The sequence below is a fragment of the Hemiscyllium ocellatum genome, chromosome 35 (genome assembly GCF_020745735.1).
Source record: "Hemiscyllium ocellatum isolate sHemOce1 chromosome 35, sHemOce1.pat.X.cur, whole genome shotgun sequence".
NCBI classification, from domain to species: Eukaryota; Metazoa; Chordata; class Chondrichthyes; order Orectolobiformes; family Hemiscylliidae; genus Hemiscyllium; species Hemiscyllium ocellatum.
This window is the reverse complement of record NC_083435.1, coordinates 44,541,724-44,569,427: the sequence shown is the minus strand read 5'-3', so window position 1 is coordinate 44,569,427 and position 27,704 is coordinate 44,541,724. Positions and strand designations below refer to the sequence as shown.

General features: G+C 43.2%; 2 protein-coding genes across 4 annotated transcripts in view; both read left to right on the top strand.

Moving 5' to 3' along the window:
* LOC132832519 (zinc finger protein 271-like) overlaps positions 1-12,446 on the top strand; it is a 19,383-nt gene extending 6,937 nt beyond the window's left edge. For both annotated transcript variants that reach the window (XM_060850597.1, XM_060850596.1), the window contains exon 2: positions 8,077-12,446. In XM_060850597.1, the coding sequence (XP_060706580.1) occupies positions 8,545-9,576 (1,032 nt within the window). In that variant the 5' untranslated portion in view covers positions 8,077-8,544 and the 3' untranslated portion in view covers positions 9,577-12,446. The remainder of the gene's footprint in view (positions 1-8,076) is intronic.
* LOC132832523 (zinc finger protein 239-like) lies at positions 10,670-27,704 on the top strand. Of its 2 annotated transcripts, none has more exons than XM_060850606.1 (2): positions 10,670-10,731; positions 24,907-27,704. In XM_060850606.1, exon 2 carries the CDS (start codon positions 25,377-25,379, stop codon positions 26,052-26,054), a length of 678 nt encoding a protein of 225 aa, XP_060706589.1. In that variant the 5' UTR covers positions 10,670-10,731; positions 24,907-25,376; the 3' UTR covers positions 26,055-27,704. The 2 variants fall into 2 exon arrangements, with proteins under 2 accessions (XP_060706589.1, XP_060706591.1); XM_060850608.1 differs by lacking the exon at positions 10,670-10,731 and adding an exon at positions 22,006-22,030.

Genomic DNA, 27,704 nt, shown 5'->3' with positions numbered 1-27,704 from the left:
CTAGGAAAGATGAATGTCTGGCTCAACAACTGGTGCAAGAGGGAAGGTCTTAGACTTCTGGATCACTGAGTCCATTTTTGGGGAAGGATAGATATGTACAAATGGGACAGTTTGTACCTAAACCAGTTTGGGAACAATATTCTTGTAGGTAGATTTGCTTGTGCAGTAAGGAGGAGTGTAAACTAATCACACTGAGAGGGAACCCTGAATATTGATGAAACAGAGACACATCATACTGCAGCAAATGAAGCAAGTCACAGTGTTGAGTGTCAAAAGAGTAAGAGTCAGAGTCAGAGAGATGTACAGCACGGAAACAGACCCTTCATCCAACTCGTCCATGCTGACTAGATATCCCAAACCCAATCTAGTCCCACCTGCCAGCACCCAGCCCAAATCCTTCCAAACCCTTCCTATTCATATACCCATCCAGATGCCTTTTAAATGCTGCAATTGTACTAGCCACCACCTCTTCCTCTGGCTGCTCATTCCGTACACATACCACCCTCTGCGTGAAAACATTGCCCCTTAGGCCTCTTTTATGTCTTTTCCTTCTCACCCTAAACCTATGCCCTCTAGTTCTGGACTCCTCCACCCCAGGGAAAAGACTTTGTCTATTTATCCTATCCATGCCCCTCATAATTTTATAAACGTCTATAAGGTCTCCTCTCAGCCTCCAACGCTCCGAGGAAACAGCCTGAGCCTGTTCAACCTCTACCTATAGCGGCAAAACTGAATGGTGTTTAGTTTAATGCGGCAGGTATATTATGTGAGATTGAGTAGTTATTGGTATGGAATGAAGCATAGAAGTATGATATTATTGCCATCAAAGAAACATGGTTGAGGGAAGGACTGAAATGGCAACTTAGCATTCCATGGTATAGGATCTTCAGGCGAGTCATGTGAAGGTGTGAAAAGGGTGATGGGTGTAGCACTATTAATTAAGGAGTCAGTTACTGCAATAAGGAAAGATGATATCTTGGAAGGATCTTCAAATGAGGCTCTGCAGTTCGAACCTAGGAACGTTAAGGGGACAGCTACTTTACTGCGAGTGTATTAAATGTCCCCAAAGAGTCAGTAAGAAATAGCAGAGCAAATATGTAGACAATTCACAGAGGTGTGTAAGAGTAGTAATTGATTAATTATCCAAGGGAGTTCAACTTTACAAACATAACTTGGGATAGTAATAGTACCCAGGCTTTAGAGGGGGCAGAGTTTTCGAAGTGTAACCAGGGAAGGTTTCTGTATCAATAGAAGGCCCAACAAGGCATGGGGCAGTGCTGGATCTGGTTCTGGGAAAAGAAGCTGGACAAGTGGTCAATGTGGCAGAGGGGGACCATTTAGGCGAGAGCAACCACAACACGTTATGGTTCATATTTGTCCTGAACAAGGGAAAAGATGTCCTGCAAAACCTGGCTTTGGATTAGGGGAGGGAAGACTTAATTAAAATAAAGCAGGATCTGGCCACAGTAGACAACTGCTTGAGGTAAAGTCAATAGCGGAGCAAGGGAGGGTGGGGGTGGGGGGGGAGGGGCATTCAAAAAAGAGCTGGGGAGAGTACAGGTCCAACATGTCGGGGCACATGTAGGAGCCATAAATTCAGAGAACTCAGTATGTCACGGACAATTCAAGACTGGATAAGGAAGAAAAATAGAGCTTTTAGTGAATCTATAAAGCGAGCAATTTAGCTGCTTCCCGACAGGAATACAGAAACTGCAAAAGGGAACTTAAGAAATCAATTAGTAGAGTTAAAAGAGTGCATGAGAAACTTGGAAACAGGAATCTGAAGATATTTTATAAATACATTAAAGAGGTTAACCAGGGAAAGTGTCAGGCCCATTAGGGACTAAGGGAGAAGCCTGTGTGCAAAGCCACAGGATATTCATATGGTGTTGAATAAGTACTTCTCTTCAGACTTCACCCTAGAAAAGGAGAATGTAGGTATGAAATTCAGGAAAAGGGACTGTGAGGACCTTGTACAGTTGGACATACGAAATCGGAATGCTGTGTCGAGACTTAAAATCAGATAAATCCTTTGGCCTAGCTGAATTGCATGCCAAGCTGCAGTGTGAGGTGAGGCAGGAAATTGGAGGGGCCTTGACATAAATTTTTAATTCCTTTCTGACCATGGCTAAGCACTAGAGGACAGCAAATGTGGTTCCACTTTTTAAAAGAGGTGACAGAGGTGGATCAGGAAATAACACACCAATGAATCTAACGACAGTGATCAGGAAACGAAGAAAACTCTGAAGGAGTGAACTAATACCCACTTATGGTTTAATTAGAAATAGTCAGCATGGCCTGGTCAGGAGGAGTTTATGTCTTGACAAATTCGTGAGAAGATTTTAAAAATGTGGTCAAGTATGTGGATGATCAAAATTCAGTTGATGCAGTTTTAATGGATTTTAGCAAAACTGCTGAAAAGGTCCCACGTGGTAGACTGATTAAGAAGGTTAAAGCACATGGGATTGAGGGAAACGTGGCGAGATGGATCAGAAGCTGGCTCAGTAATAGGACACAAAGGGTAATAGTAGAAGGGTATTTGAGTGACTGGAGGCTGGTGTCCAGCGGTACACCACAAGGATCAGTCCTGCAATTCTTATTGTTTGTGACATAAATGATCTTAATGTAACTGTTGGGGAATGTTAATCAAATTTACAGGTGACACCAAGATTGGTGGAGTGGTTAACAACAAAGAAAATAGTTGTCAGTTGCAGCAAGACATCGATGGGTTGGTCAGATGTGCAGACATTTAACCTGATAGGAATATTGTTCAGTTCTGGTCTCCTTCCTATTGGAAGGATGTTGTGAAACTTGAAAGCCTTGAGAAAAGATTGACGAAGATGTTGCCAGGATTAAAGGATTTGAGCTACAGGGTGAGGCTGAATAGGCTGTTTTCCATGGAGCATCGGGGCATCACGGGCGGCACGGTAGCACAGTGGTTAGCACTGCTGCCTCACAGCGCCAGAGACCCGGGTTCAATTCCCGCCTCAGGCATCTGTCTGTGTGGAGTTTCCACATTCTCCCTGCGTGGGTTTCCTCCGGGTGCCCTGGTCTCCTCCCACAGTCCAAAAATGTGCAGGTTAGGTGAATTGGCCATGCTAAATTGCCCGTAGTGTTAGATGAAGGGGTAAATGTAGGGGAATGGGTCTGGGTGGGTTGCTGTTCGGAGGGTTGGTTTGGACTTGTTGGGCCGAAGGGCCTGTTTCCACACTGTAAGTAATCTAATCTAATCTATAAGACCAAGGAGTGACTTTATATGAGTTTATAAAATCATGAAGGGAATGGGCCGGGTAAATAAACAAGGTCTTTCCCAGGGGTAGAGGAGTCCAGAACTGGAGGGCATAGTTTTAGGGTGATGGGGAAAAATTTAGAAGGGACCTAAGGGGCAATGTTTTTACACAAAGGATGGTGCATGTATGGCATGAGCTACAGAGAAAGTGGTGGAACCCAGTACAATTACAACATTTGAAAGACATCTGGATGGTATATGAACAGGAAGGATTTCCAGGGATATGGGCCAAGTGCTGGCAAATGGGACTAGATGAGGTTTGCATGGATGCGTTGGTCCGAAGGGTCTGTTTCCGTGCTGTACATCTCTATGACTCTATGCCTGTATATGAGGTAATGCACTTTGGAAGAAGAAACAAGATGAGGGCGTGCTTAATGAATGGCAGGATACTGGGTAGCTTAGAGGAACATTTGGATTTTGGGATAATTATTCATAGATTTCCTGAGAACAGCAAAATACGTGAATAGGTAAAAGCGCATATGGTACGTTTGCTTTCATCAGTCCTGATATAGATTATGTAAGCAAAGAGGTAGTGTTGGAGTTGTACAGAGCTTTGGTCAGGCCTCAGATGGAGTAGTGTGTGCAGTTCTGGTCACCTCAGGAAGGTTGTGATAGCACTGGAGGGGTACAGAGGAGGTTCACGAGGATGTTGCCTGGGATGGAAAAGTAGATCTTTAAGGATAGACTAGGTAAGCTTGGATTATTTTCAAGCAGAGAGGAAGGAGAGGGTACATGATTGACGGGTGCGGACAAAGTGAATCGAGAGCAGCTGCACCCCTTCGTTGAGGGGTCAATCAGGAGAGGGCATAGCTTTAGGGTAAGGGGCAGGAGATTCAGAGAGGAGTTGGGGAAAAAACCTTTTCACTCAACGCATGGTGAAAGTCTGAATTGCACTGTGTGGGCAGGTAGTGGAGACCGGAAATCTTAGAATCTTACAAAAAATATTTGGATCAACACTTCAAATATAATAACATTCAAGGATTTGGGACAAGTACAGAAAATTGGGATTAGTGCATTTTTAGTAGTCATTATGTCTGTGCAGACTCAATGGGATGAAGGGCCTTCACTGTATAAATGTGTGGTTCAAGCCTCATCTCATCTGCTGCTGAAGTCTTCATCCATGCTTTTGTCAACTCAACACCAAACATTCCAGTGATGTCCTGGCTCTCACCCAGAATCATAGCATGGTTTCTGAACAGGAGGCATTCAGCCATCATACACTGCTGGCTCTCTGCAAGTGCCATCCACCCCAGTGCCACTCACTTCCCTTTTCCGTATCTTTCCTTATCTTTTCAGCTCACATTGTTCTGCACTTGCCCTTTCGAGCCTCAAGTAAAATCAACCTCCACCATCCTCTCAGGCCATCCATTGCAGATACTGAACACTCACTGCGTCACAACATTGTTCCTCCCATCGCCGATGCTTCTTTTGCCAATCTGTTTTGATCAGTGGCCCCTGTTTCTCGATCGTTCCACCAACAGGAACAGTTTTTCCCTGTCTACTTTCTCAGGATCCCTCATGATTTTAAACAGCTCGATCAAATCGCTTCTGAACCTTCGCATTTCCAAGGGGAAAAGCTGCAACTTCTTCAATCTATCGATATAACTGAGATTCCCCATCCCTGAAACCATTCTTGGAATCTTTCACGCACCTTCTCGAATTCATAACGGAATATTTTTTTCAACAGTATCTTACACTGGAAACCTGAGCTTCTAGAACACTCTGCTGCCCAGTTCCGATCTGACACCGAGACCCATTTTAAAGAAGGGCTTGATGTAGTTATAGAGCCAGAAAATCATACAGCGTGGAAATAGACCTTTCAGTCCAACTTGACCACGCCAACCATGTCCTCAAACTAAACTGGTCCCACTTGTCTGTGTTTGATTCATTTCCTTACAAACCTTTCCTATTCATGAACTAAAGCAAATGCCATTTAAATTTTGTAGCTACCTATATCCCCCACTTTCTCTGGCAGTTCTTTCCACATACGAACCACTCTCTGTAGTTTTAAAAAAAAGTCACTTCTCATATCTTTTTTAAATCTTTCTACTCTCACCTTCAAAATATCCCTCTAATATTTTACTCCCCCTCCCTTGGGAAAAGATTCATTTCATCTATGCCCCTCATGATTTTATAAACTTCTATAAGGTGACCCCTTAAACTTCTAAGCTCCAATCAAAGAAGATCCAGCCTATCCAGTCTCTCCTTATATAACTCAAACCCTTCATTTCTGGTAACTCAAGATGGGGGCATCCAAACATTGAAATTGTAACAAGGTGTCATTTCGGGGGCCAGTCAATGTTCAAAATATTAATGGGTCATTAAGGACGTCAGTAAAGTCTTCCTGAACTCATCAATGGAATTTATTCATTGAATTGATTTCATTCATTCATTCAATTTATCAATTGTCTTTTATGGATGATTTGAAGAAAAGCAAGTCTTGCATTTACATGGCACCTTTCACAGCCATTTGAAGCCTCAAACACTTTTTTGGCCAAATGGTATATTTTGGATTATAGTCAGTGTTGTAGTTGGGAATTCAGAAGCCAGAAAACTATCTCATGGATAGCAAGTCGTTTGAGGGAAAAATACTGTGGGTTCTTAGAGCTGAGGCAATCAAAGGGTATGGGAGAAAGTGGGAACAGACTGTTGAGTTGAATGATCACCCATTATCATATTGAATGGTGCAGCAGACTCAAAGGGTTAAATGGACTACTCCTGATCCTATTTTCTATATTTCTACGTAGCACCAATCATCCCTTCGTTTGCTCACATTAAGGCTGCAGCTTGAGTTGAAAGTTCTCATCTGATTTTCAACGCCATTTTTAAACATTTTACCTGAAGGCCTTACCCTTTCCCAAAAGCCTGGATATGGATTTGCGAGTTTGGCCTGACGCTCTGAATGAGAGCTGAATTTAGGATGTGCAGAATGTCTAATTTCCCAGGATAAACCAGAATCCTTCAGTCAGCTACAATGAAACAAAACTTTCCCCAGCTTCTGGCAATTACTGCTCAGTGTGTTTTCTTCAAGTCACTTTGGAAAAGAACGGGAGATATTTCAAAATCTCTGAGTTAATATTTGCTTTGAATATCTTTTACACAGTAAATACATGATAAAACTGGTGTGCACCAGCATGATACAAACCCATAAATAATTGGAGAGTCTATTTTACACTTTAGCCAACAGTCTTTTCCATTGCCCTAATGGGGTCTGTGAAGATGGGATCTGAGTGAAGGAAAGAAATCAGCCAAATGGTCTGCTCCTGGTCGCTATCCAGTGCCCTGCTGGAAACAGAGAGAGTGTGGCTGTCAAGTGAGGCAAAAGAAAGGAATTATATCTGATTTCTCCCCCAGCACAGACATGGGAAAACAGACTGGCACTCAAAGAACAAAGAAAATTTACAGCCCAGAAACAAGCCCTTTGGCCCTCCAACCCTGAGCCGATCCAAATGTATTCTAAACCTGTCGGTCAATTCCTAAGCATCTGTATCCCTCTGCTCCCCACCTATTCATGCATCTGTCCAGACACATCTTAAATTAATCTACAATGCCTGCCTCTACCACCTCTGCTGGCAATGCGTTCCAAACGCCCACCACCCTCAGTGTGAAGTACTTGCCGTGCGTAACCCCCTTAAACTTTCCACCTCTCACTTTGAAAGCATGACCTCTAGTTATTGAATTCTTCACCTTGGGAAAAAGCTTGTCTCTATCCACCCTTTCTATACCCTTCATGATTTTGTAAACCTCAATCTCCTTTTTTCTAGTGAAAATAAGCCTAACCTATTCAACCTCTCTTCATAGCAAGCATCTTCCTTACCAGGCAACATTCTCGTAAACCTTCTTTGCACCCTCTCCAAAGCGTCCACATCCTTTTGCTAATGTGGCGACCAGAACTGTACACAGTATTCTAAATACGGCCGAACCAATGTCTTGTACAATTTTAACATGACTTGCTAGCTCTTATACTCAGATTCCTGAAGAAGGGCTTATGCCCGAAACGTCGAATCTCCTGTTCCTTGGATGCTGCCTGACCTGCTGCGCTTTTCCAGCAACACATTTTCAGCTCTGATCTCCAGCATCTGCAGACCTCACTTTCTCCTGTTATACTCAATACCCCGTCCGATGAAGGCAAGCATACTATATGCCTTCTTGACCACTCTATCCACCTGTGCAGCAACCTTCAGCGTAAAAAGGACCTGTACTCCCAGATCTCTTTGCCCATCAACTTTTCCCAAGGCTCTTCCATTCATTGTATAATTCGTTCTAGAATTAGACTTGCCTAAATGTAACACCTCACATTTGTCTGGATTGAAATCCATCTGCCACTTTTCCGTCCAACTCTCCAGTCAATGTATATCCTCCTGTATTCTCTGACAGTCCCTTATGCTTTCTGCCACTCCACCAATCTTTTTGTCATCTGCAAACTTGCTGATGATACCAACAGTGCCCTCTTCTAGATCATTTATGTATATCACAAACAATAGTGGCCCCAGTACTGACCCCTGTGGAACACCACTGGTCACCTTTCTCCATTTCGAGAAACTCCCTTCATCTACTACTCTGTCTCCTGTTGCTCAACCAGTTCTTTATCCACCTCGCTAGAATGCCCTGCACACCATGTGACTCCACTTTCTCCATTAGTCTACCGTGGGGAACCTCATCAAACACCTTAATAAAATCCATGTATATGACTCACTGTGGAACAGTCCTTAACTGAGGAATTAGCCCCTTTAGCAAAGGAGGAGAGGGAATTGGAGGAAATTATGAACCTTATTTCTGTTTTACAGAAGGATCACAGCATACTACACCAGAGAATACAGACAGGATAGACACCACAGATAGAACCCGACCATCGTCCAAGGAACAACTGCGTCATTTTGGGAAGACGTTCAGACCCTTTGCAGTGTTGCTCAACACAGAGGAGGTTGGACAGTGAAACCATCATCTGGAAATCAGTCGGGTCAGGTGAGCTTAAACATACCATCAGATCTGAAATTGGTCAGTGCTGCTGCAGTTGGATCCATCCCTTTCTGAAGGTTCGGCTGTGGGTGATCGGTCAGGGCGAGGCTGGGAAGAAGTGTGAGTGGCACCAAGTGTGGTGAGAACTTCAATCATTCATCGCGCCTCATGAACCACTGACTTATTCCTGCAGATGAGAGTGTATTCAAGTGTTTGAGCAGGTCTCCTCAGGTTTGTAGTTTCTCCTAATGTACCAAGTGTATTTGGTGTGCAGCTGTTAGCACCAGGACAGCCACATGGAAGAGAAGTCTTTCAAGTGTGAGGTGTGTGGCAGAGCCTTCACACGATTCTCAACGCTCATGAATCACCGACGCATTCACACAGGGGAGAAACCATTCCAGTGTGAGGTGTGCGACCGAGCATTCACATGGCCAACAAATCTCAGGCAGCATCGACGCATTCACACAGGGGAGAAGCCCTTCGAGTGTGAGGTGTGCAGCAAAAGCTTCGCCCAGTCCTCAGCCCTGGCGGATCATCGGCGCCTTCACACGGGGGAGAAACCGTTCATGTGTGAGGTGTGCACCAAGTCCTTCTCGCAGTTGTCATCCCTTCGGGCACACCAGCGCCTTCACACAGGGGAGAAACCATTCACCTGCGAGGTCTGTGACAAATCCTTCTCACACCCGTCTCACTTCCGTGTGCACCAGCGCGTTCATGCTGAGGAGAAGCCGTTCAGTTGTGAGGTGTGTGACAGAAGCTTCACAAACTCGTCTGTGCTCCTGATGCACCAACGCGTTCACACAGGGGAGAGGCCCTTCGCATGTGATGTTTGTGACAAGGCGTTCAGCCATGCCTCTGCTCTCCTGACACACCAGCGGGTGCACACCGGTGAGAAACCGTTCAAGTGCGAGGTCTGCGCCCAAGCCTTCGCACACTCCTCGACGCTCACAAACCACCGGCGCACCCACACCGGGGAGAGGCCGTTCGTGTGTGAGGTGTGCAGTGAGGGCTTTGCCCAGTTATCACGGCTTGTGAGTCACCGGCGCACCCACACAGGCGAGAAGCCGTTCACATGCAATGTGTGCGACAAGTCGTTTTCTCGTTCATCCATCCTGCGTGAGCATGCACGCATTCACACTGGGGAGAAGCCATTCAATTGCGGGGTGTGTGACAAATCCTTCTCACACTCCTCTCACTTCCGTGTCCACCAACGCACTCATACCGGGGAGAAACCGTTCACCTGCAAAATGTGTGGCAAATCCTTTTCGCGGTCCTCCACTCTCCGTGTGCACCAACGCAGACACACTGGAGAAATTACTCAAGTGTGAGCTGTTTGACAAGGCATTTACATAGTCAGCATTTCTCTTTGTCCATCAAGGAACTGACACGCTGAAGAAACTTTGAGTTCAGGAATAAAGTCATCACACATGTTGGTGCTCCTCGAACATCAATAAGTCCGCATGGAAAACAAACCCTTTCAGTGTGACATGATTCACCTCTTCCTCCCCTCTCAGCATACACCACTGTCTCCACATGGTCTTGGAGCTGGGTCACGAACCTCCAGTGCACTGAGAGTTGACTGTGTTGTACATTGTTAAGGACTGTAAAGCTATCATTCCAGTCTACTGTCTGTCTCAGTAGTGTCTCTCTCAAACCTCTCCCATCATTAGCCCAAAGTCATTGATTTAACCTTTGTCAAGATCATCAAACATCATTAAATGAAGACATTGATATGTACAGAATCTCCTGCTCCTGCATGTGGCCACTGTGTCCTCAACCACAGTATTCAGTCATTCAGGAGAACATATGTCATGAATTTCTCACTCTGGACAAAAGGGAAATACCTCAATAGTTTATGCAGCTTGATTTATCTTCATACAATCAGTGAATACCTACAGTGTAGAAACAGGCCATTTGGCCCAACAAGTCCACACCCAACCCTCCGAAGAGCATCCCACCTGGACCCATTCCCCAACCCGATAACTTTATATTCCCCATGACTAATGCGCCCAACCTACACATCTTTGAACTGTGGGAGGAAACCAGAGCCCCCTCCCCCCACCATGCAAACTTATACGGACACAGGGAGAATGTGCAAACATCACACAGAGATTCGCCCAAGGGTGGAATCGAGTCATCGTGCCGCCCTTCACTAAGATAGTTGTAGGTGTCACATTTTTGAAGTTTGGGTAGTTATTTTTAATTTCCAAATCCTTAGAATGAGTTCATTGAGTCATGATGGGAGCAAGGTTCCAACAGCTTTGTAGCCGTCAGCTGGAATACCATCAGGACCGCAGGCTTTGTTGTTTCTTATCTGTTTTGTTGGGTGTTGCAGCTCTTTCATCAGTGGTGACTCACCCCTGGATTCTACTGCAAGGCACTGGGGACAACAGCATGGATTAACCCCTAATGGCCACAGCTCCTCTGAGTTGCTGACAGCACAGCCAGTGTTTGTCCTTTCCCTGATTTGAACTGTGTCTCGGGTGAGTCGTCACTTTAGAAATTATGATAATGAGTGTGCCCATGATCTTGTGAACTTTCAATAGTAATCATTAATTCAGAGTGTCTATGCCGTTTTTGAATATAGCTTCTGTTAACACTTTTTGTTGGTAAAAAAACAAGATTGCTATCTTTATCCCACGCACAAGTGCTCAGGGCTTATTGCCACTTTCGGAAACAGATGTTCACCGCTTGTTCTCAATACTGTCTCCATATGTTGCATGAATAAACATACAAGTGGCATTCCCATCAACCATGCTGCTTCTTTTTCAAAATATCTGACCACTTGTAATCCTCAAATTGTTTTCACACACACATTGGAATGGGTCTGCCATGCTCCGAAAGGCATCAGTACTGAGTGGGAAACAGTGACCCTCAGTGACAGAGGAAGATGTGCAAATAAGGTTTTCCAAAGGCTGACTCTGTTGTTACATTGAAATGGTCAATATATTTGAAGACCATTCTAATGGAACAATACATGCATTGTCCTCCTTTTTATCATGATGACTGGCACCTATAAGAAATAAATGGGGTAAACTGCTCACTGAGGCAAAGGGTGTGGCAGTCATACGAACTGAGTACTTTGCTTCTGTCTTAGAAAATGGTGACAATTGTCCAGGTGAAAATGTGGGTATTTAACAACTGCGGAATACAGTGATAGATAAAGTAAAGGGCGCAAAAAGGGCAGCACTCCAAACCCAATTTGGATGCATCCAAGTTTGCTGAGAGAGATAAGGGAGCAAATGGTGAAGTCATTGACAGAAACTTTCCAGGCCCCGCTGCACACAGGAGTAGTCCCGGGGGAATGGATGTGATGCCGTTGTTTCAGAAGAGGACAAAGGAGAACTGAGGAAGTTACACACAATAGTGGGAAAATTGACGGAGGCCATAAAGAGTCATACAGCACGGAAACAGACCTGTCAGTTAACCAGCCCATGCCAAGCATAATCCCAAACAAAACCTGATTTCGCTTAGCCCATATCTCTCTAAACACTTCTTATGCATGTACTTACCTAAAAGTCTTTTTAACACTGTAACTGTTGCCGCATCCACCTCTTCCTATGGAAGTTTATTCCACACACGATCCACTGTCTGTGTAAAAAAGTTATCCCTCATGTCCTTTTTAAATCTTTCTCCTCTAACCTCAAAAATATCCCCTCTAGTCTTGAAATCACCCACACGAGGGAAAAAGACACCTGCCATTGAACTTATTTAGATCCCTTATGACATTATGAAACTCTACACGATCACCTCTCAACCCCTTACTAAAGGAAGTCCCAGCCTATTCAGTCTCTTCCTTATAACTCAAATCCTCCATTCCTGGCTACATCCTGGTAAATCTTTTTTAAACCTTGTCCAGCTTAATACTATTCTTCCTATAACACAAAGACCAGAACTAAATACAGTGCCACAGAAGAAGCCTCACCAACGTCTGTACAACCTCAACATAATTTTACAACTCTTCTATTCAAAGGTCTGAGCAATGAAGGCAAGCATACTAAATGCCTTCTTGAACACTCTGTCTATAGGTATGCAAACTTGAAAGGATTATGTTCCTGAGTCTCTAGATCTCTGTTCTACAATACTATCCAAGGCCTTCCTTTTAATTGTATAAGTTGTGCCTTTGTTTGTTTTACCAAAATGCAATATCTTGTATTTATCCAAATTAAACTTCATCTGACATTGTTCAGCCCACTGACCCAATTGATCAAGATCTCTTTGTAATATTGGGTAGCCTTTTTCACTGTTCATATATCACAAATATATCCTCTGCATGGGATAAGGTAAATATACACTTAGAGAAAAATAATTTAATACCAGACTGTCAACATGGCTTTGTCAAGGGCAAGTCATGTCTGACAACTTTAATTCTGTCCTTCGATGGGATAACTTAGGCAGTGGATGAGGGTAGTGCTGTGGGTATTGTATTTCTGGACTTTGCAAAAGCATTTGATATGATGCCACATGGCATTTGGTTAGCAAATTAAAAATGTTTAGGATTGATGGATCCTTGTCAGCATTGAATAGAAGTTGGTTAAGAGTCTGGAAACAGAGAATAATAATGGATTGGCTTTCCCAGACTAGACACAAGTTCAAAGTGGTGTTTCACAGGGATCCTTAACTCTTCTGATTTGGAGTTGGGTATTGAAGACAAAATCTCTAAATTTGTTGCTGGTACTAAGCTCGGGAGAATAGTGAGTTATGAGGATAATTCTGCGTGTCCGCTGCGGACATTGACAAGTTGTCCAAACAGCAGACACCTGGCAGATGAATTTCAATGCAGAGAAACATGCGATAATTCATTTTGGTAGAAGAAACACCAAGAGACAACAAAGGATCAGTAGTAAAACTTTGAGGAGAGGACAGAAGTGGAGGTACCTCAGGGTTCACGTGCATGATTCTGTGAAGGTCGCAAAGTGATCTGAACCAGTTGTTCAGAAGGCTTATATCATATTTGGGTTTATAAACGGGGCACACAATATAAAAGCAAGGAAGTGATGCTACACCACTAAATCATTGGTCAGACCAGCTTTACAGTAATATGCTTGGTTCTGGGCATCTTATGTTAAAGGGTGCTGAAGTGCTGGTGACGGTGAAAAGTAGATTTACTGGAATAACACCAGGGATGAGGGATTTTAGATTTGATTAGGTTAGATTCTCTACAGTGTGGAAATAAGCCCTTCGGCCCAACAAGTTCACACGGCTCCTCCGAAGAGAAACCCACCCAAACCCATTCCCTTACCCTACATTTACCCCTGACTAATGCACCTAATACTGTGGGCAATTTAGCATGGCCAATTCACCTGACCTGCACATCTTTGGATTGTGGGAGTAAACTGGAGCACCCGGAGGAAACCCATGCAGACACAGGTAGAATGTGCAAACTCCACACAGACAGGCAGAAATCGAACCCAGGACCCTGGCAAGATTAGACAACTTGAGGTTATTCTTCTTGGAGTAGAGAAGATTAAGAGGTCACGTTATTGAGGTGTTGAAAATAATGAATAATTTTGACAGGATAAAAAAGGATATTCTTTTATCACTAGAAGGTATATCAGTAACTAGCAAGTTACAATTTCAAGATTGTCAGTAAGAGAGCTAGGAATGAGATGTTTACTCAGAGAGTTGTTCGGATTTGGAATGCCTGGGAGAGTGGTGGAGGTAGATTCCGTACGAGGTGTCAAAAGAGTTGTATAAGTATTTGGAAGTGATGAATTTAGAGGGCTATAGAGGTAAACCTGGAGAAAAGAAATTCGTTCAGAAACCAGTGCGGACACAATGGGCTAAGTGACCTCCTTTTGTACTGTAAAATTCTATGATCCCATAAGAAGAGATTTGTTCTGCATGTAAAACTAATCAATTAAATCATAGTTATTATTGTATAAGACAGTTGGCCTGAAAGGGATAGCTCATAAACTTTGGAATAGCTTTATCCACTGATATATAATTGATCATTTCGATGGGAGCTGGTCAGTTTTCAGTTGTTTGTCAGCTCACTGCAGTTTCTCTACTTAAGAAGAATTACTATTTATTGCAAATCAATGTGACACCTACTTAAGGAATGCATTTTGTTACACAATAGTAAGATATCAGATTTTAAAGACCATGCCTTTTTATTTTCCTGTAATTTTGATTGTGAACTGAAATAGAAGGAATGTTTTAAAAACCAAAGACCATGGAAGGTTCTCACTGCAGGTACACATCTCTGAACTACCAACCTATCACAATATTGGTTAAAACTTTATCTCCCTTGTAAAAGTCTCCCTGCTTGCATGTAGACAGCCAAAAGAAAATAAACTGAGTGTAATGGATGAAGGGAAAAACTGTCACAACAGTGCAATGATCCCTTTCTATTGAATTCCTGACCTTTGGTATGTCAGAAAGGCTTTTTTCCTATGGTGGGGGAGTCCAAAACTAGAGGTTATAGGTTTAAGATGAGAGGAGAGAGATTTAAAAAGGACCTGAGGGGGTAATATTTTCACGCAGAAGGTGATGTGTATCTGGAATGAGCTGCAAGAGGAATCATAGAGTTCCTACATTTTAGAACCAGGCCATTCACATCAACAAGTCCACAATGACTCTCCAGACAGCGTCCCACCCAGGCTCACCCCCCACCTTATTCCTGCCTATCACATGGCTCATCCACCTAACCTTCACATCCCGGGCAATTTAGCATAGCCAATCCACCTAACCTGAATATCTTTGGAATGTGGAAGGAAACACAGGGAGAATGTGCAAACTCCACGCACATAGTTCCCCAAGGCTGGGATTGAACCCAGGTCCCTGGCACTGTGAGACAGCAATGCTAACCACTTAGCCATCATTACAACATGTAAAAGGCGTCTTGATAGGTATATGAATTAGAAAAGTTCAGTAGGATGTGGGATGCTGGCAAATGGAAGCAGGTCAGATTGAGATGTCTGGTTGGTGCGGACAACTTGGAGTGAAGGGTCTATATGTCTCTATGTGTTGCTGCTCCTCAATTTCTGTTCCCCAAGGTCTTTCACTTGCGTGAAGAAGATACGAGTGACTGGTTCACAATCTTTAAAGTTACTGACTTACCAGCTAACCCGGTTGATGCGGGTTCTTGACTGACAACCTGGAATGGCTGAGTCACAGAGGTGAATTGCAAGTAGTTTGTCCTTAATTTCTTCTCAATTAGCAAGAACCTTTACTCATCTCCTTAATGAGTGATAATATGAAATCCCAAAGCAATTTGTTTCAAATCACATAAAATCCACAAATGCATAGCTTACCAACACCTTCCAACTGCACTGAAGTGTCAGCCTGAGTGCTCAGGTCTGTAGATGTGAAACTTAAACCCAGAACCTTCTCACTCTAAGATGCAATCCTATGACACAGCTGATAATAACTTATAATATATTGGTTCTATTGGGTTCACTTTCAAGGGCTTAGTGTTAGTCTTTCAGCAAATTTTCGAATCACTCATTGACCTCATTCCTCCCTGTCTATATGCTCTCATCCAGCCCTTAGTACATCACCCAAGTGGCAGCCAGACATGTCAATGTTGAAGTCCTGGATTGAAATTTGAACACACGTCCCTCTGACTCAGAAAGCAAGGCTGTGGGTTCAAATTCAACTCTGGATGGATTATTCCATGTACATTAGGGTTTTTGCTGTGGTCACGGAAATAATTCTTGAGGTCTGGGCTTCGCTTTTACCTTTTCTTTTTGACTTAAATGTAAATTGGGTGCAGGAACTACCAAGTTTTAATTCATTTACAGGCTCCACCAACGTTTATTGCTGTCCCTTATCATCCTGGAGGAGGTGCTGGTGCGCTGCCTTCTTGAACTACCGTAGTCTCTTGGGAGTAGGTACAGCCACAAGTTTATTCAGGAGGGAATTCCAGGACTTTGATCCAGTGACAGTGAAGAATTGTGATATCACTCAAGAAAGTGATGGAATGTGATGCCCGGATGGATGCAGCTTCAGTAGTATTTTAGAACCTCAATACCATTCAGACCATTGATTGGTATTCCATCGTAGACTTTCAGCATTGACTTCCTTGATCTCTGATACTCAGTAGCAGCAGTGTTTACTACGTGTAAGATGGACTGCGGCAACTCACCAAGGCTGAGTTGTCAGCATTTTCCAAACCCATAAATACTGCCATCTCACCATTTGGATACAGAACTGGCTCAAAAGTAGAAGACAAAGGGTTGCTTTGCAGACTGGAGGCTTGTGACCAGTGGAGTACCGCAAGGATCAGTGCCGGGTCCACTACTTTTTGTCATTTATCTAAATGATTTGGGTGTGAACACGGTAGGTATAGTTAGTAAGTTTGCAGATGACACCAAAATTTGAGGCGTAGCGGACAGTGAAGAAGGTTACCCCGGAGTACAATGGGATCTTGATGAGTTGGGCCAGTGGGCTGAGGAGTGGCAGATGCAGTTTAATTTGGATAAAAATATGCGGTATTGCATTTTGGAAAAGCAGATTTTGGCTGGACTTATAAACTTAATGGTAAGGTCCTGGGGAGTGGGGAGATATGAGATCTTGGAGTGCAGGTTCTTGGTTCCTTGAAAGTGGAGTTCCAGGTAGATAGGATAATGAAGAAGATGTTTTATATGCTTTCCTTTATTCATCAGAGTACTGAGTTTAAGAGTTGGGAGGTCATGTTGTGGCTATGCAGGAGATCAATTAGACTGCTTTTGGAATATTGTGTGCAATTCTGGTCTCCCTCCTATCGGAAGGATGTTGTAAAACTTGAAAAGATTCAGAAAAGATTTACAATTGTGCCAAGTTTGGAGGATTTGAGCTATTGGGAAAGGCTGAATAAGCTGCGGCTATTTTCCCTGGAGTGTTGGAGGCTGAGGGTTGACCTGATAGAGGTGATAAAATCATAAGAGACATCGATAGGATAAACAGATGAAGTCTTTTCCCTGGGGTGGGGGAGGTCAGAATTCGAGGGCATAGGTTTAGGGTGAGAGGGGAAGGATATAAAAGGGACCTCGGGGCAACATTTTCACGCAGTGGTGCATGCAGTGTGTGTATGGAATGAGGAAGTGGTGGAGGCTGGCACAATTGCAGCATTTAAACAGCATCTGGGTGGGTATATGACTAGGAAGGGTTAAGAGGGATGTGGGCCAAATGCCGGCAAATGGGACTAGATTAAGTTAGAATATCTGATCAGCATGGATGAGTTGGACTGAAGGGTCTGCTTCTGTGCTGTACATCTCTCTGACTTTAGTGGGACAAGGACAGCAGATACATAGGAACACCACCACCTGCAAGTTCCACTCCAAACCACTCACCATCCTGAATTCGGGCTATATCACACATTCTTCGATGTCACTGATTCAAAATCCTGGAATTCCCTCATAACAGTGCTATTGGGGTTTCTGGCAATCCATTAGCAGCAGCCGTTCAACAAGGCACCTAACCACCAATGTTTCAAGGGCTCTGATGGATGGACGATCAGTGCTGGCTTTGCCACATCCAAGCAATGAATAACAACAAAGACTGAGTCAGTGACAGATAAACTGAAAAACCAGGAAAGGTGAATGGACCATAATATCCCAGAAGCAGTAAGTGCAATGTGATATTCCAGGAGTGCATTTTGGAATGTGATGTCCTGGGAGCTGTGATTGGATGATATTTCCCAGTGTGTTAAATGGACTTTGATCTCCTGGGAGTTGTGATTGGACTGCTATCCCAACAGCTGTGATTGGACTGCTATTCCAGGAGCTGTGATTGGACATTGATATCCCAAGAGTGGTGAATGCACTGTGAAATCCTGAGAACTGTGATTAAACTGTAATAATCTGCTTTGAAGAAGTACGTAAGAGATCGTCAGACAGCGCCTTCCAAACCAGTGATCATTTCCATCCAGAAGGACAATAACAACAGATACATGTTAAAGAAAATCACAGAACACCAGGTTACAGTCCAACAGGTTTATTTGGAAGCACAAGCTTCACAACTTCCTTCATCAGGAAGTTGTGAAGCACGACCATAAGGCACAGAATTCATCATAAAAGATTACAGTCTCATGCAACTGAAATGACATGTTAAGCAACCTTTGATGATTATTAAGTCTTTCATCTTTTAGATTGGGTTGCTGGTTTCAGTTTATTATTATATAAATCCCAAAACATCTTTTCAGTCACATTCTCAAGGTAACTTACGGTTTTATAAAAGAAAGGTGACATCTCAACTCAGACACTACATTAAAGGTGTGAGGTTACAGTCTATCTGTATCCCAATCTTCAGTTAGACTGGTTCTAAATCCAAAGTGAATTTTACACATTATTACATGGATTGACTGCCTGCAGGTTGTGCATTTTTTAAGCAAAATAGAATGTGCCTGCAAGTATAGTTCTGTAAATACAAATTCACCCCATAGATTTAGATATTTAGATGTGTTTGCATGTGCAGGAGTGCGCGTGTGTGTGTGTGTGTGTCTGTGTGTCTGTGAAGAGTGTGCGACTTAAAAGACATTCTGAAATTTATGTATTAATGAACCAAAACCGGCAACCCATTCTAAAAGATGAAAGACTTAACAACAATCAAGGGTTGTTTAATTTATCATTTCAGTTGCATGACACTGTCATCTTCTGCTGTAAATTTTGTATTTTATGGTCCTGCTTCACAACTACTTGATGGAGGAGCAGCACTCCGAAAGTTCCAAATAAACGTGTTGGACTATAACCTGGTACTGCGTGATTTTAACAAGCCTCCAACTCGACACTGACCTCTGAACCTGTCCACCACTCCCCTCTCTGACCTATTACCTTCTTCCTCACCTTAATCTGCCTATCGGTTTCTCAGCTACCATCCCCCAAACCCCACCCCCTCCCATTTATCTCTCAGCCCTGACCCACAAGCCTTATTCCTGATGAAGGCCTTATGCCCAAAGCGTTGATTCTCCTACTCCTCAGATGCTGCCTGACCTGCTGTGCTTTTCCAGCACCACACTCCCGACTCTGATCTACAGTCCTCACTTTCTCCTGCTTGATTTTTAGCTTTGTCCACCCCAGTCCAACACCGGTTTCTCCACATAGCAGATACAGGAAGACACCATCACCTTCATGTTTCCCTCCAAAACACTCACCACCCTGACTTGAAATGTATTCACTGTTGCTGGGTAAAATTCCTGGAATTTCCTCCCAAATGGCATTGTGGTTCAATCCACAACACGTGGACTGCAGTGATTCAAGAAGGCAGTTCACCACCATGTTCTCAAGAGCCAGTGATGCCCACACCCCACAAATGAAGCTTTTAAAATGTGCTGGGAATGGTGAATGGATTGAGTTATGATGGGAGCTGTGATTGGACAGTGATATCTCAGGATTAGTGAATGGACTGATATCCGGGAGCGGTGAATGGATTGTGATATTCTGGGAAAGGTGAATACATGGGTTTTTCATGGGAGGAGACCGAAATCAGTTGAATATTGGAAATTGAACATGAAGACGTGAATGTCGGGTGGAAATGACCCTTAACAGCTATCATCTCATGGGGCAGATACTGTCACAATGAGCTATACCTCACTGGCCAAATCACAATGCCATTTCTGGCCTCAGCATCTCAGTGTTATTTTCAATGACCCTCCCTCGTGTGCATGAGCTGATCCCACCACTGCTGCCTTGGCTGCTATGGATCGTCCTCTTCTGATCTGCTGTCAAATACATCCAAAGGTACACATCCCTCACTGATGCTGTCAGTTTGAAAGCCTCTGATGAGGAAGAATGCTATTCCCACACTAGAAATCTCTGGCAAACATTTACCAGGGAAACTGAGACAGCAGCTGCAATAAGTGAGGTTTTATACAGATGGGACGAAGACAAGTTTAAATCCCCACCTGATCTGCTGCTCAAAGTCACCTCCATTTCCCCGGTGAGTTTCCCAAGTTTCAGGAAACTCATATTGCTCCACAAATATTTGGAAGCACATTAGCTTTCAGAGCGATGCTCCGTCATCAGGTGATAGTGGAGGGCTCGATCGTAACACAGAATTTATAGCAAAAATTTACCGTGTGATGTAACTGAAATTATACATTGAAAAATTGATTGTCTGTTAAGCCTTTCATCTGCTGGAATACAGTGATAGTTTCACTTCTTTCATGTGTAAATCACAAAACCCTTTTTTTTAAAGTTGCATTCTCGGGTTAGCTGTTAACAATGGTAATAGCTAGACAGTATGTTGAAAGTGTTAGCCCCCTGTGTTCTCTGTCTATGACCTGATGTTTAGATTGATTCTAATCTAAAAAGTGAGATAACAGAGTTTTACATAAATTCATGCATTTTTTGAGCTCAGAGTTCTACATGAATGTATGCAGTTTTTCTGCAAAGTGCAACGTAACTCTGCAAGTACAAATTCACCCCACAAAATATATTTGTGCATGTGGCTCTTTGTCTGTCTGTGTGTGTCTGTCTGTCTGGGGTGGGGGTTGTGAGTGTGAGAAAGTGTGTGTGTCTGGGGTGGGGGTTGTGAGCGTGAGAAAGTGTGTGTGTGTAGTGAGTGCAGAGTGTCTTAAGTCTGTAAGGGGATGCGTGTGGAAGTGTGTGTGTCTATACGGGTGTGTGTGGGTGTCTGTGTGCGCGTCTGTGTGTACCTGTGTCCGTGTGTATGTGAGTGTGTGTGTGTAGGAATATCTGTGTGTGTGTAGTGCAATGGTGATCACCTGAAATGTGACATGAACCCAAGGTCCCGGTTGAGGCCCTCCCTATGGGTACTGAACTTAGCGATCAGCCTCTGCTCGGCCACTTTCCTCTGCTGCCTGTCCCGAAGTCCACCTTGGAGGATGGTCACCCGAAGGTCCGAGGCTGAATGTCCTGGACCACTGAAGTGTTCCCCGACTGGGAGGGAACCCTCCTGTCTATTGATTGTAATGCGGTGCCCATTCATCTGTTGTCGTAGCCTTTGCTCGGTTTCCCCAATGTACCATGCCTCTGGACATCCTTGACTGCAACGTTTAACATAGACAACGTTGGCTGAGTGACATGAGTACCTCGCATGTACAAGGTGGGAGGTGTTCCCAAGCGTAATAGTGGTATCTATGTCGACAATCTGACACGTCTTGCAGCATCTCACACTCACAACCCCCACCCCAGACAGACAAACAGACACACACACACACACACAGACAAAGACCCAGATGCACACATATATTTTGTGTGATGAATTTGTACTTGCAGTGTTACATCGTACTTTGCTGAAAAACTGCATACATTCATGTCGAACTCCGAGCTCAAAAACTGCATGAATTTATGTAAAACTCTGTTATCTCACTTTTTAGATTAGAATCAATCTAAACATCAGGTCATAGACAGAGAACACAGGGGGGCAACACCTTCAACATATTGTCTAGCTATCACCATTGTTAACAGCTAACCCGAGAATGCAACTTTAAAAAAAGGGTTTTGTGATTTACAGATGAAAGAAGTGAAACTATCACTGTATTCTAACAGATGAAAGGCTGAACAATCAATTATTCAATGTATAATTTCAGTTACATCACACTGTAAATTTTTGCTATAAATTCTGTGTAACGATCGAGCCCTCCACTACCACCTGATGAAGGAGCGTCTCTCCGAAAGCTAGTGTGCTTCCAATTAAACCTGTTGGACTATAACCTGGTGTTGTGTGATTTTTAACTTTGTACACCCCAGTCCAGCACCGGCATCTCCAAATCATGACGATTTGGATTGACTGTGAGAGACGTCAATCAGAGAGCCCACCCACTCTGCCCATTGTCTCCTCTTCCTCTTCCAGAGCCGGTTCACTTCCTATAGGGACTGAAAACCAAGTGAGGAGATGGTGAGTGAAGGAGCAGCTTTTATACAAATTGTATCCCATAATATCCACACCAATCTTCAGGCAGTCTGACTATCCTGTGGGTAATCAGGGGTGGAAATGTCCCTTATGCTGTGTGAGAAGATCCAGCTGAGAGAGCTGTTTACTCGGTGCTTTGTGCTGAACTGTGTGACTGGAGCTGTATGTTGGATATTGAGTGTGTTTATTGGAAGCATTTCCCTCTGATTTCCAGGCTGAGTTTTGTTGATGGCTCATTCCTGAATATGAGAGGGTGAGGTTTAATTATCTGGGAGATGCAGAGTGTCTGGGGATTGTTACTGATTTCCTGTTGTTGAATTCTATATGGTGGGAGCTGGTTGTTATCCTGCGGACTGTTCATGGTCAGTTCTGTCTGCGTTTTGGGATCTGTGTGGTCTTTTCAAATCGGTCCAAGACCCCATCTCTGTGACTATTCAGAAATGGAAGAAACAAAGTTTTGTATTCATTAGGACACTTTCATGAACATAGATGTCCCAAAGCTTTTTGCAGCCAATGGTATACCTTTGTGTGTGGAACTGTTGTGGGAAATCCGGCGGCCAGTGTGTGCACAGCAAGATCCCACAGTCAACAATGTGATATTTCAAATCATATCCTTTTCCTCGTGGCATTCGTTGAGTCAGACATATGTTCCCATTGAAGCCAATGGGAGTGAATTCAAATATTCTACTTTTTTAAGAGGTCATAAAGATGAACCACATCCGTGGTAGAGAAACTATTGGAAAAAAAAATCTAATGGGGGAAATTACGACTCAATTGGAAAGGCATGAGTTAAATAGAGATAGTCAACATGGTTTTGTCATAAAGAGTTTATGTTTAACCTTCAATTGCCAAATTCTCTGGATTATTCACAGTGTCACATGCCAGCGAGTTTTGAAGTAGGAAACTAGGACAGATGTATGCCCAGCTGAAGGGTTAGTGCAAGAGGGAGGGCTTTAGATTCCTGAATAGCTGGGGCAATTTTTTGTGGAAGGTGGGACATGTACAAATGGGATAGTCTGGAGCTGAACCAGTTTGGGACCAACATCCGTGCAGGTAGGTTTGCTTGTGTTGTTGAAAGGAGTGTAAACTAGTCAGGTACAGGGAAGGGGCACAGAATATTGATGAAACAGAGACACAACATACAATACCATAGGAAGCAAGTCAGTGAGTTCAGCAATGTTGAGTGTTAAAGAATAAGGTAAGGCTGGATGGTCTTTAATGCTAGGAGTGTAATAACTAAGATTGATGTGTTAATGGTGTGGATTGAAACATTGCAGTATGATTTTGTTGCTATCAAAGAAATATTGCTGAGGGAGGGGCTGGACTGGCAACTCAGCATTCCAGGGTATAGGATCTTTAGGCAAGACAGAGGTGTGTGTAAAAAGGTCTGTGGTGTAGCACTATTAATTAAGGAGTCAATTACTTCAGTAAAGAGGGATGATATCTCAGAAACATCCTCTAATGAGGCTTTGCAGTTCAAACCTAAGAATGTAAAGGGGGCAGCTACTTTACTAGGAGTCTATTAAAGGCCCTCAAAGAGTCAGGAAGAAATAGAGGAGCAAATATGTAGACAGTTCACAGATGTGTGTGAGAGTAATGTGACTCTGTGAGTCTATGACAATGAAAACAGTTTAGTAACTTAAATACTTCAAACAGATCAATCGTAAATTTCTAATAACTCTGAGGAATATAATCCGAGTTTGACCTCTCCTCCTAAACTAACCCTTGCAGTACAAGGATTATTCTACTCAACATACACTGCAGTCCCTCCAGGAGGCTTTTCCTTGTATTATTGGACTTTGTGGTGATTGTGTGGAACGAGAGTCACACAGAATCATAGAGATGTACGGTTTGGATGCAGACTGTTCAGTGTAACTCATCCATGCTGACCAGACACCATGAATTAATCTAGTCCCATTTGCCAGCATTTGGTTCATATCCCTCTAAACGCTTCCTAATCATATACCCATCTGGATGCCATTTAAATATTATACTTTTGTCAGCTTCCACCAGTTCCTCTGGCAGCTCATTCCAAACTTGCACCAGACTCTGCATAAAAAGGTTGCCCCTTCAATCACTTTTGAATCTTTCTCCTCTCATCTTAAGCCAATGCTCTCTAGTTTTAGACTCCCCTACCCTGGGGAAAAGATCTTTCCTGTTCCCTGTCTCCATGTCCCTCACGATTATTCAAACCTGTATACGACCACCCCTCAGCCTCTAATGCTCCAGTGAAAATAGCCCCAGTCTTTTCAGCCTGTCCCTGCAGCTCAAATAGTGCAATAGTTGCGCTGTTTAAACAAATGGGACTGTTAGCCCCATTACGGCAAATATAGGCAAGCAAAGTTCACTTTCTGCAAATAACGGCCTAAATTCTTCAATCGCATTAAAGCCAATTCGCATTGAGGGAACATTTGTGATAGTAGAACTGATTGTATTGGAAAATAAGTTAAAAATTCAAAATCTTCATTCAATTAATGTTTCTCCTTCGTATTTTAAAAAATATTATATAGATACATTTAAGGGCAAAACTTGTTTTTGTCAGCATGACTAAAGCTTAGACAGCTTGCTTAACATACCACCTAACTGTTGTTCCATTGCCCTCACATTTCCTGGGAAATTAGAGATCTGGTTGGATAAAAGGATATAACCACATTGGATATTAACCGGGAGCAGACAGTGTCGCTGCTGGAAACAGAAGGTGTGTGAGATAGACATGTGAGAAAAAAGAAAGGATTTGTATCTGATCCCCTTCACAAGTGGGGAACAGCAGACTGGAACAGCCCCTAACTGAGGAGTTAGTCCCTTCAGCAAAGGAGGCAAGGGAATTGGAGAAAATCACATTCCTTTTTCCTGTTTTACAGAAGGATTGCACCACACTACACCAGAGAATACAGAGAGGATAGACACTGCAGATAGAACCTGAGCATCACTCAAGCTGCAACCGCACAACTGTGGGAAGACACCCAGTCCCTTCACAGCATTGCTCAACACAGAGAAGATCAAACAGTGAAACCATCATCTGGAAATCGGTTGGGTCAGGGGAGCTTTGACAAATCATCTTCACATCTGAAACTGGTCAGTGGTGTGTAGTCTTCCATCAGAAAGCGTTTCTGATGGTCCAATTTTGGGTGATCAGTCAGGGTGAGGTTGGGAAGAAGTTGAGTGGTACCAAGTGTGGTGAGAGCTTCAATCATTCTTCCAGCCTCATGAACCACTGACTTATTCCTACTGGTGAGAGGCTGTTCAAGTGTGAGGAGGACTCCATAGGCTGATCGGATCTTCTTGATGTAAACTACGCCTGATGTACAACTGTTAACTCAAGGACACCTTCATGAAAGAGAAACGCTTCAAGTGCGAGGTTTGTGATAAAGCTTTTGTAAAGTCTACGCACCTCCTCATACACCAGGGGATTCACACAGGGGAGAAACCCTTCAGGTGTACAGTATGTCACGCAGCTTTCACCCAATCCTCCAATCTCCAGACACACCACCGATTTCACACAGGAGAGAAGCCATACATGTGCGAGATGTGTGACAAATCTTTCTCACAGTCATCAGATCTGTGCAGGCACCAGCGGAGTCACACCGGGGCAAAACCATTCAGGTGCAAATTTTGCGAGATATCATTCTCATTGTTATTTGCTCTCCGTCGACACCAACGCACTCACACAGGGGAGAAACCATTTGTGTGTAAAGTTTGTGACAAGTCCTTTGTGCAGTCATCAAGTCTCCGTGACCACCAACGTATTCACACCGGTGAGAAGCCGTTCAGTTGTAAGACTTGTGACAAATCATTCTCCCGGTCAGCAAACCTCCGAACACACCAACGTATTCACACTGGGGAGAAACTGTTCAAGTGTGAGGCATGTCACAAATCATTCCCTGACTCCTCGAGACTCCTGCTCCACCAGAGGATTCATACAGGGGAGAAACCATTCAGGTGCAAAGTGTGTGAAAAAACATTCTCAACATCATCAAACCTCCACAGACACAAACGCACTCACACATGACTAACACGTTAGGAAACCAGATGAACACCATGGATGTGTGACAGAGAGTTGCACTATCTTTGAAGGAAGTTGATGCTGGTGCGGTGTGTGAAATCTTTGAAAAGATGAAGCAGCACTGGAAGTCATCAACTCAGTAGAGAAAACTGAATCTCATAGACTGATGCCTTGCTAAGATTAAGCAAACCAAACAACATGGTGTAACACTTCAAAAACTGTTCAAATTCAAACAGGAGGTTGTGCTGTAAGGATAGTCTGACACCATCAAGGACACCCTTGTTACTGTGAGGGACCAATAGACAAGCTGAGATGAATTGATCACCCAAAATGGCACCTTATACAAAGGGAGCTGCATCTTTATCCCTCAAGAGATGAGAAAAGGGAGGCTGAAATACATCCCATGCAATACATCAAGGAATTGACTCTAGTCTAAGGACTTTTAAGAGAAGTGCAGTACTGGCCAAACATGAGGAAGAGATGAAGGACCACATCAGCCAGTGCAGTGCTTCTGATGAATGTCAAGCTAAGCAAGATAAAGAGTTGCTCATTAACTGATTATCTCATCACTGTCCACTGCTATTCAGGCAGCAGTTAGAGCATTTGAGATCAGTAACTCCCAGTGAGATTATAGAATGTCTGAAAGCACACTTAAATCATCCTGCCATTCCTGACATTGTGATCTGTGACAATAACCTCAATTCACGAGTGAACAATTCAGTCTTTCATGAATGGTTGAGAAATTCAGCACCATACATCATCTTTATTGTCAGTCAAATGGAAAGGTTGAGGCAGCAGTGAAACATGCCAAATCAGAAAAAGATAACTATATTCAGCTCACACATGTACAACACAGTCTTACCATGGAGAAACATACCTACTGAAGGAATGGAAAGCCGTCCAGCAAGTAATGAAAAACTGCACCCAAATTACTTTTCCAATAGATAAAACAAAACAACTAAGATCAAAACTGCTAACAGCAGTGCATAACAAGATTAAAGACAGAAACCCAAAGGTCAATTTGATAACAGTTCCAAATTGTTGTCAGAGTCTAGATTTGGAGACCTGGTCAGAATGAAAATATTTAGCATACTGAGGTTGCTACCTCGATTGTTCACAGTGAAAGTGAATGACCAGACCATCTTTGTTCCTGTGGATTTTGAACTGTAGCTGGATAAGTTGCTAACTCACAGCATGTAGTTCATGAGACAAATCTTATGTAACCAACTGTGTGAGGAACTGAATGAATGTCAGATCTAGAAGACAGTTAATATATCTCAGATTGGCGGCAACAATAATCACAGGAATGGCACTCCCCACAGCAACAACATCTTGAAGTGAATCCAATGTCGCCTTGAGCCAGCAGATACCAAATGAGTAGACAACAACAACTCACAGGCACAACATAAACATACCTGCCTGCTGAAAAGACAATCCTGTTGGAGAGAAACAGAAGAAATCGGAACTAATGGAATACAACAGATTTTGTTTAAATGTAATAATTTTCTTGCTGGAATCTAGAATCTATAACTGATAAATTATATGTATGCAATTTATTTTTCTTTTTATGAAAAAGGAGGATGATTTGACTAATCTCTTTGTTCTGGGGCTTATCAAACCTCTGTGATTTTATGTAAATAAAGATTTTGGACACTG

Excerpts from the sequence above, each read along its gene's own strand:
- LOC132832523 (XM_060850606.1), top strand. The coding sequence starts at position 25,377 with ATGAAAGAGAAACGCTTCAAGTGCGAGGTTTGTGATAAAGCTTTTGTA.